Here is a 10,603-nt window from a genome sequence, read left to right as displayed (position 1 = left end):
AAAAGTCTGAATCAAAATTGTCTCAAATTATGAATAGGTTTTAAACACACTTTAGTAAGCTAAAACACATGTTTTGCAGAGTGGAAGCCATATTTTCTCAGAAGAGTTCCTCTCAGTAGCATAATGCTTCCAGAAGTTGTAAATTCATACAAATGATCTCACCTTCTCTGAGGTTTTGATAATGATAAAAATAGATAGATTAAACTCTTTTTTCAAATAAGTACAGTATTGATTAGAACTAGACATATTCCTAGAACTTTGTTTTACTGTATTTTTAGTAAAAGTATTTCATCTTTGACATATACATTTCTAACATAAATAAAATGCTCAATAAAAAACATTTGAGAATCTTGCATTATTATCTTGTTATGTTTTTATACTCTATGTTCATCCAGGCACATTTTGAAGTCACAGAGTTAGTAGATACTTACATACCTAACATTGGTTTATTTCTTTGTTCTTTTGATTAATTGATGTTGTAAACATTGGTAAAACCCTTGGTCATGAGACTCCAGTAGCTGATTTGGTCTGGCTATATGTTCTAAGAATCTTATAGTCAATGGAGTGCGTGGTAAAGACATTTTGCAGACTTTAAGTTCTAGCTATTTTTCTAAGTTACTCTGGGTAACACACTCAGATTGTGTGTTACATGAGTCTTTGAAAAACAGTTTATTTACCATCTCCTGCTTCAGCCTACTAGGCTGTCTTAGGGAGAGGGGACGCTGCCATTACTTTTAAATCAGTTGTGATGTGGACATCCTCATGTAATCTCCCCAGTTCATTGCACTTTGTTCCATTTGGCTTCATGTAATTTCCATCCTACTTTACAAACTGTGGGGAGTGATGTCATAGATGTTGCCCCATAAATATGAACAGGTAAAAATTTAACTTGATACTTGGCTAGAAATTTGTATTTTATGTATGTCAGTGGAGTGCTCCCATTTCTTATGTTTCCTGATGTCTGATTTAAGATTTATATCAAATATGGTGTCAAAACATCATGACCCTTGACCTTTACCTAAGACAGATTGCCAAAGTGTCATTCCAGTGTTAGGTGACGATTTCCTCATCCACACATACCCTGCTGAACAGATAATTGGGAACAGATAATAGTAGGTAGGCATGTCAATCGGGATCTTATTGATTAATATGTCAAAGAACTGATATTGTCTCATGCTTAATCTTTCTGCTAAACATGGTCTCATGCTACCAGCTAAATTAAGATATATTTGCTTGCTTCCACCATCCCCTTAAATTTATGCTCAATTTGTGTTGCATGACTTTTCCTAGGAAGACACAAAGAAACACCCCTTAACCCCAGATAGGGCAATGGCAGAGCAAAGAAAGATTCCATCCAAATCCAGCTTGGTGAACCAGTGGGTTTATTAGGCATGGATGAGGAGTAGCTCACAAGAGCATGGATATGGGGTAACTCATGGGAGCATGGGTGACGGGTAGCTCACAGGGGCATGGGTGAGGTGTAGCTCAGAGGAACTTGGGTGAGGGGTAACTCAGAGGAACATGGGTGACGGGTAGCTCACAGGAGCATGGGTGAGGAGTAACTCAGAGGAACATGGGTGACGGGTAGCTCACAGGGGCATGGGTGAGGGGTACTTCACAAGCCTATGGATGTGTCACCCAAAAGCCCACCCCAGCCTGTGTGATGGCTCGAGATGGGTGCATCACTGCGTGCATTCCTTGCTGGTTAACATAACTAATAGGAGGGCCTTTGTGAGGCCTTGAATTCCCCTGAGCTTTCTGAATCTGCTAAGTTTCTTTGGAGTTTAATGGGCACTCTCCCTCCAGGAGAGGATATTTCACATGGTTTGTAAGTGATGACACTTTCTTCTCCCTTTTCCTTTAAAAATATCATTTCTACTGTTTTTCTCCAACAAACTTACTTTTTCTTTGCCTGAATTTGTCTCAATATCATAAAGCATTTTTTTATTAATTTTTTAGTTACCTTGCATTCATAATGCTGATAATTTTCTGTCCTTCTCTCCATGTTTTCTGATTCGTTCACATCATTACCAGATTTTCTTTTACATGTCTTATTCTTGGCTCACTCTTGGACACCAGAGCCTGGTAGTGACTTGCTCCCAGATGAATCTAAGCTCATCAAGCTAATGGTATACGCCAGCTTTCACTTTAGCTTCAGAATTGTGGCCCAATCCTAGTGTCTTAACGAGACAATGAGATATGTTGTTAATTTTCTGGTGTATATCTTCATCAGCTCTCTTCTCACGTATCTCCCTTCTCCCTGCTGGTCTAAACTTACATTTCTATGAAGTGTTTTGTTCTTGCACATTCTATATCAGCTGCAGCCAGCTCTAGGTTACAGTAATAGCACTCTTCGTGTGTGTGATACAGCACTTTAAAAGACTTGCAAAGACCTTAAGTATATTTCCTGTTCATTTTTCCTACATAGGCCTTTGTAAACATAAAGTATCATCTATGAATGAGATGAACTGATAACTATTAAGTTTTTGGATACCACAAAGCTAGAGCATAATAAATTGGTTCTCAGAGGAGTGTGCTTTCTTGCCTCTGAAATCCTCTTGTTTCTGCATTTGTGTTTGTAAATTTCATTGCCCATTGAGTATTGTCCACATTCCTGATCAGTTAGCCAACCCCCTCTCGTTGACACCTATAATGCATAAAACAGAATGATTTGTAACACTTCTCTCTATCCTATAATCTTTGTTACCTAGAAGGCACTCTTTACTATTCAAAGCCAATGGAAACAGTGATAAGTATGAAACTATATATACCTGTCAAATATTTGTGATTGGCCCTGTGTGGGGTGGAATAGTAGAGTATATTAATTTATATACATGCATTTTTATCTAAAATTTTTAGTCATAGAAACAAGCATTATTTTCACAGCTTAGCAACATATCTTATATGTTCAGGAATAGCATTCAGTCTAAAGTAGCCAAGGATTTCCTAGAATTGGGCACTATTTGAAGGGTATTCTATTGTGTAATTCGGAACTGAAAGACATTCTAGTGTCTTAGGCAATTGATAGTTTTTATCTAAGCAGATGGGCAACAGTATAATGGTAAGCAAATGACATTTTTATTACCTAATATAGTGAAAAAAATTTTACTACCAGGATACAAGGTCATGTGAGTTGCAGAAGCACAGTGGATAACTAATAAGTGTGTTTTATTTCTCTGCAGAGGTGAAGTGTCGGATACTGCTGGCTCTCCTTGAATACTCAGGTAATGTTTTGCCCTATTTTTTACTGTCTAAAGCAATGTAGCCAGGATCATAAAGGTCTTAAAATAGGAAATCAATGCCTTCTGCCACCTAGAGAGACAAATGGGGCTTTGACACCTGCCTTCTCTAGAGTAGTGGAAAGATTTTTTTTTAATGTACTTAAGTGTTTTTATAAGGGCACAAAAGCTTAAGGTCATTTTTGATTATAAGTACATATAGAAATACATATAAACACGTGTTAAAACCATATCATTACTAAGAGAAAGAAGAAGCTGGCCATGGGAGCGCAGGCAGGCAATCCCAGCATTAGGGAAGGCAAAGAAGGAAGAAAATCATAGGCTCAGGTTCCTCCTGACTTGCACACCAATACCTCCTTTCACTAAAACAAGGAGAAAGCTTAAAGGCTGTGGTAAAGGGAATAGATGGTGTGTGGGTATGGAATTTCTCATGAAACCATCTAATTGTTGTTGATGATCAGGGATTTATATAAATGTTTTACAGATCTTACACTGAAGCACATCTACCATGCATTTAGTAGGAGTGCAGCATAATTGGCAATGACACCAAAGGACAATCAAACATTTCATCAAACTCTGAATTACAGATAGGAAGTTGTTAGCCTCTTCAAAGCCAGCACTACTTATTTTTAATCATCAACAAATTCCTAAAGCAGCACCTGTCCCAAGTGTCCATCAAATAGGTGTTGTCAGAAAGCGATGGTCTGAGACTGTAGCTCCATCGGCAGAATGCTCCTCTGCCAGTCAGGAAGTCCCTGTTTGCATGCACAGCATGGTGTGGTGGCCAGCATTCCAGAAGTCTACATTTGCAGAGGTGTGTAAGAGCTTAGCATTGTCTGCGCACCAGGGCACCCGGCAGCATGTTCCAGCGCAGTGGTGGAGTCAGCACCTTTACTGGCTTGCGATTTATTGTTTGACTTTTTTAAACTTTAAGAGCCAATTTCTCACTTAGTTTTCCAAGTAGGCCTTGAGCTCCTTAGCTGAAGTGATTCCTCAGCCTCAAACATTTGTGTATCAGGGAAATGCTGTCACAATTCTCTTGGGATTTTTCTTTTGAAGGCAAAACTCTCAAAACTATACTACAAGTGCATGGCTACAGCAGGGGGTAATTTATGACAATTTTAGAGCCTACTGAACTTGGATATTTTTGATGATGAATAAATGAGTAGAGTCAAACGAAGGGACTTTTGGTTAACTGATTGTTCTTTGATTAATAACAGTAATAACGGCAAAAAATATCTTACATTTTTGAACTATTCTAAAGATAAATTTCATAGATTAATATTTATAAAATTTCATTGGGGACAACTATTGTTGTTTCCATAGTTTAAAGGAGAATAAATATGTTTTGGAAGAATAATAATAACTAGTAGATGGTATTCATTCAACTCAGATCTTGGATATCGTGAGAGGTCACCAAAAATGCTCCCCAGTAAGTAAATTTAAGAAACAGCAAAAGGCATTTTGAAATTTCAAATTCGGTTTCACCAGTTCCAAAAGTGATCCTGGACTGCATAGCTCTCTTCCGTGTTCAGATGGCTGCTTCATCAGACAGTTGTGATGTTTGTGCGTGCTTGTGTGTTTGTTAAAAGATAGGGTCTCAAGTAGCCCAAGATAGCCTCAAACTTCAGGATATGGCCCACGCTTGTCTTTTACTATGAATCTTCCCGGCCCAGCCTCCTGTGGGCCAGGATTAGAGGCAGGTGACATCATCTCCAACTGGGTCCTCCTGCCTCAGCCTCCTGTGAATTGGAATTACAAGCAGGTGACATCACACCGAACTGGCAGAAACTTCTTTTTATCTTATTTTTATTTTTCTCTTCTATCTATGGGTTTTTTTTTGCAATTTTTTCCACTCTCTCTTTCCTTTTATGCATGGGATGATATTTAAACAATAGTCAAATTATGCCATCATTTTGACTGCGAAATTATGTTTTTCATTAGAAAACAATAGTCTATATCTGCTGAATGTTCTCCTTAACCCTTTTTGTTAATCTTTTGGAAATATTCCATATTTATTAGAAACCAAAGATAAAAATTATTTCTCTGGTTTTGGGCCTTTAGGGCTTTTTAAATAGTGTGTGTGTGTGTGTGTGTGTGTGTGTGTGTGTGTGTGTGTGTGTGTGTTTTAGACATGAGCACTTCAGTACACCCCCTGTGTTGGAGTTCCTGTGTAGAGAAGACTGCTTCTCCCCCTGAAGACAGCTGTGGGCTGGAATGACAGCTGAAATGAGCATTGACTAGCTCTAGCATTACGACCATTCCTAGTCTGATAAGTCTCTGTGTTCATGTCTTTGCTTGTTTTTTCTTACCCCTCCCCTCACCATCTCTGTGTCAGTCTAATGCCCATCCGTATTTTGTATGTTTTGTATATCTTTCTCACTCTTTCTGTGGTCTTTTTTGAGCAGTAAATTAGGGTACTTAGGCTTCTAAATAGCCAAGATTATATGAAGTTGTGAATTTGTTAGGTGTTTATAGAAGATGAGTATAGTAGGAACTGAAGTATTGAAAGGAAATTGAATCTTTTTATAAGAACAATTTTTTTAAAATATATTCCTACTACAAAAAAAAAAACTTACTCTACCAAAATAATTAGCAAGCTGTCAAGTAGATAGACCATTCTTTTGCTAGAAGCTGGGAACAACTGTTAAGATGCTTGCTGAAGTTCTTCTTCTTTTTTTAATAGGACTGGGAAGTGAGAAGAGATTTGGTACAGAAGGACATTAGGGAATTTTGAATGACTACATAACTTAACATAAAAGAGTATTTGCTTTCTAGTTTATTTCTTTATCATACTGTTCTTTCTCTGCTCAGTAACACAACCAGGTTCCCATTCAGCGCCAAGCACTGCTAGGTGCTAAGAAAAGAATAGTTGCAGCAATCAGCCTATTAGACTGCATTTTGCTTTTAAAATCTTGTTTGTCTTTATTAGGACCTAAGAGGTAGGAAGTAGAAGTGAATCTTGTCTTAGTTTCTTTTTATCTTCCAGTACTGGGGATTGAACCCAAAACCTTTTTCTTGATCATGTCTGGGAAGCACTATACTACTGAGTTATATGACCAGCTTCAAGCCCTGTGACCTAAGACACTATCTGAATGCCCATGAATTACCTTTAAAATCTAGGTATCATCATTCAGGTGATATATGACTTCTGATCTTGATCCAGTCACCAGTGATCCAGTGGGAAACAGATTCTCACAGTGATATCAATTATCCATCTTGAAGAGAGATGTCCTGGGTTTATGATGGCAGAAATAAGTTCATCATGTTTCCTGGGACAGAGATAATTTCACAATTTTCAATATTTCAATAATTCAAAGAGGTACAATCTTTCAATGCACTGACATGAGCACTGAGTTAAAATTTGTGCTTCATCCTTCAAACTAAAGAGGCATGGGAACAAAATATGGGCTATAAGGCCATTTAGCAGGGCATTTAATGTGTGAGGGGTTTGTTGCATTGTGGATGAAAGGAGGGGAAGGGGGCATTGAGGAACTATCAATATCAAGTCGGGATACACATCAAGCCTGCTCACAATAGCTAAGTGGTGACTGTCACTCCATAAAGCAATGAGCATTTATTAAGTGTCTTTAATTTAAAATTTCATTAGCTTAAAATTTAAACAGCACCATTGCCCAAGATGTCTTTCATGTCTTCCTGTTATTTTAGTATGGCTAGATGTGTGGCCAAGACTGTGAATGAAGCTTCTCCTACCCCAAAAATTGACACTAAGCTTCATCCTCACAGCACATTCAATATTAAAAATAAATCAGTGAGCAGGCACAATGTATATTTGGCAGAGTTATTAACACTTCTTTTGTGTTAGAAAGACTAATGTATGTTAATTGTGATCTTTTCAATTGTGATCAAGTTAAAAAAAAGTTGACTTACATGCATATAGTAAAGAGAGAAGCCATGATGTGTCTAAGTATTAGGGAGATGTAAAAATAAAATTGAAGAATTTCTCTTCAGAAGCACTTTGGACAACATTATTTTTACTAGCAGTACAGTTATTATTAACCCTTTTGCATTCTCTTCATGGTGGTACAGGAGCCAGAGCCTTTGCTCCCGACATGATGGCTTTCTACTTTTGATATCAGCAGTTTCTTCCAAATTTTATTTTATTAAATTATTTTCAGGTTATAGGTGGGACTATTCCTGTAACAGCTACTATTTTTAAAAGTTTACCCAGGTTTTCTATATTGTTGTAGGACACCTAAAAATAAAGTAAGACTGTCAAAGGAAAGGGATGGGCCGTTCCTATTTTCATTTTCGAGCTCTCAGGCCTTGTGAATTTCAGTCCCACAGATTCCAAGAGGTCAGGGCATGAATTCACACCTGTTCCTTCTTGAGTCAGCACCCAGGCTTCGTTGGTTCTGGTCACTCACTCAGTAGGCACTTGTTGAATGCCCATTCTGTTAGATTTGCACAACTCAAAACACGTGGTTTGCTTCTTTCTTGAGAGTCGAGGAAGGTTAATTCCAGTTTTCAAGTTGGATGAATACCTGCCAAATGTCTTTCCCATCTAGCAGCACAAGGAGCATGGTATAGAATTATTGAAGGAAGACATCTAGCATGCACAGGTTTGTTAAATTAATAAATTGAATGTATGGAATTAGCATATTCAACCCCTTTGATCTGCCAAAGGAGAACACTCATGTAGTTCAAACTAAAAGAGGAATAGTCTAAATATCATATTGGATATTTTAACATTTGATCTATTTTTTAAGAAAAATGTCACAAGTGAATGTTCCTTATATTAAAATTAACACAAAGCAACTATACTATATTGAAACATGATTTTGATGGTTATTAAAAACAAATGTTCAATGTTCTTGGTAAATGACTTAAAAATTGTGTCTCTGTCAATAAAATGAGAATTCAGTGTTGAAGAAGTCAGTTATCTTTATATTTTAAGCCACTATTGGCAGTAGGTATTGACCACACAAGGTTCTTTGAGCACTCATCCCAGACCCACTTTTCTGGGGAGATAATTTCCCGTGTTCCTCTCCTGCACATGAATTTCGTCCCATGCTGAAGATAGGGCCTGATGTTTATCAGACTGGAGTCTACACTGATGGCAAATGAATCCCGGATGTCCATCATTCATTTATATGCAATTCCAGCAGAATCAGGCCACAGAGAAATCATACCTTCAAAGTCAGTTAACCCAAATCCAATCGTAGTCCGATATACTTCTACTAAACCTATTAAAATCAATTTATGCTAAAATTAAATGTACTAGCAAATTAAGGGAAATATAGGCATCCCCAGTTTTATAAATGAAGACATATTTAGTACTCAGGAATTTAAATGAGTAATTCATAAGGTGCAGATTTATTTACTAGTACAAGCAGTTAGTCAGCAAATATGCTTTCTTGACTTGTATTAATATTTGGGTAGGTGTCAAAGGTGATTATTTTAAAAATATTAATAGTATTTAGTTTGTCAGCAGAAACTATACAATTAAACTTTGAGTCTTTTAGCAAATAAAAATTATATCATATAAGGTAAAAACAAAGTTTTTTATTTTCTTCAGGATTTTATAAAATAAAGTAATGAGTAAAAATAGACTCACAGTGTATATGAAGGAATTTTTTTTTAATTTCAAGTTTTATTCTTTGGAATTTTCATACATACACCTATTGTACCTTGATCATGTAGACCCTTCATCTGCTACTGCAGCTCCCCAGGACCTCTGATCACATCCTCTCCCTGATTTTATGTCTTCATTGTTTATCTTATCTTATTATTATTATTATTAGTCTACCAACTCAAATACTGCTGTCCATATGCATATGGGTACACAGTCATCTACTAGGTCACAGAGAACCTACCAGTGGTCCCACTCCTGAAAATGGGTCTTTCTCTTCCCCAACAGCCTTCAGCTGCCGGTAGCTTGTTATCTAGAGATGGAGTCTGGAAAGCCCTTTCCCCTTCCATGCTTGAATTTTGAACTGGCTTAAATCTGTTCAGGTCTTATGTATGTGCTCACACCTTCTGTGAGTCTCTTGTGTGCAATAGCCATGTCAAGTCCAGAGGACAGCATTTCAAAGCATACCCCCCACATGTGGAGACTTCTTTAAATGTTTTTGATATGTGCTTATTTTTAAATCTTAATAAAAGCATATTTATTAGTTTGGATGTTCACCTTCCTAGACATGGACAGAGGGGGGAGGACCTTGGACTTTCCACAGGGCAGGGAACCCTGACTGCTCTTTGGACTGGAGAGGGAGGGGGAGAGGAGTGGGGGGAGGGGGAGAAGGGTGGGAGGAGGGGGAGAAGGATGGGAGGAGGGGGAGGGAAATGGGAGGCTGGGAGGAGGGGGAAACTTTTTTTTTCCTTTTCTCAATTAAAAAAAAAGAAAAAGTCAAAAAAAAGCATATTTAATTTTTTTGTTAAAGAAGCTCATTTTACTCTTTCCTCTCAAGAGAAAAAATTAAGCACTAGCCCTTGGTATATGCGTAATAGTTCATTTTCAAGCTGGGTGCAATATTGCATACCTTTAACTCCAGCACTTAGGAAGCAGAGGCAGGTAGATCACCATGAGGTCAAGGTCAGCCTGGTCTACAGAGTGAGTTCCAGGGTAATCAGAGCTACACAGAGAGACCTTGTCTCAAAAAATATGATTTTCATTCAGCAATATTCATTTTGCAATTATAATTATATCATGTTTCCCTTCTCTTTCCTCTCTCCAAACTCTGCTCTATACTCCTTGCTGCCTTTCAAATTCATGAACTCTTTTTATTAGTTGTTATTGCATATATATGTATAGGTGTCTGCAGGCATATTCCTAAATACATAAATGTAAGTTTCTCAATCTATATATTGTTACTTATGTCCATAATTTGGGGGCTGACCATTTGGTATTGGATAGCCAATTGGTGTGATCTTCAATGGGAAGGACTATTTCTCCTATTGTCATCATTCCTTAGTTGTCTGTAGTTCTTTGCATGAGGTTGAGGCCTCATTGGTTTCCCCCATCATCTTGGGCATGCCCATTGGTGCCTTTGTTCAGCTCATGTGGAGGCAGTCATGTTGGTGAGACTTTATGGGTGTGGTTTCTGACATTGCTCGAATCTGACAGCACCTCCTTGATTCTCTGGCTCTTACAATCTTTCTATCCCTTGTAAACGCAGACTTCTCGTTTGTTTCCTGGCCATTCAGACCTGAATAATCACACAGAAATTAGATAAATTACAACACTGTTGGGCCAATGGCTTAGGCATATTTCTGCCTCACTCTTACATCTTAAATTAGCCCATTTCTATTAATTTATGTTTCACCATGAGTCCGTGGTCTGCCCATAAGGTTCCAAAGTCTGTCTCCTTCAGCAGCTACATGGCATCTCTCTGACTCTGCCT

General features: G+C 37.8%; 1 protein-coding gene across 1 annotated transcript in view; it reads left to right on the top strand.

The window, feature by feature from the left end:
• Window positions 1-10,603, top strand: part of Prex2 (phosphatidylinositol-3,4,5-trisphosphate dependent Rac exchange factor 2) — a 276,161-nt gene that overhangs the window by 175,259 nt on the left and 90,299 nt on the right. The window contains exon 31 of the mRNA XM_005361884.3: window positions 3,183-3,224. Within this exon, the coding sequence (XP_005361941.1) occupies window positions 3,183-3,224 (42 nt within the window). The remainder of the gene's footprint in view (window positions 1-3,182; window positions 3,225-10,603) is intronic.

Source organism: Microtus ochrogaster, linkage group LG5 (genome assembly GCF_000317375.1).
Source record: "Microtus ochrogaster isolate Prairie Vole_2 linkage group LG5, MicOch1.0, whole genome shotgun sequence".
Lineage (NCBI taxonomy): Eukaryota > Metazoa > Chordata > Mammalia > Rodentia > Cricetidae > Microtus > Microtus ochrogaster.
Note: the sequence above shows the minus strand (reverse complement) of the source record. Positions and strands in the feature narration are given on the sequence as shown.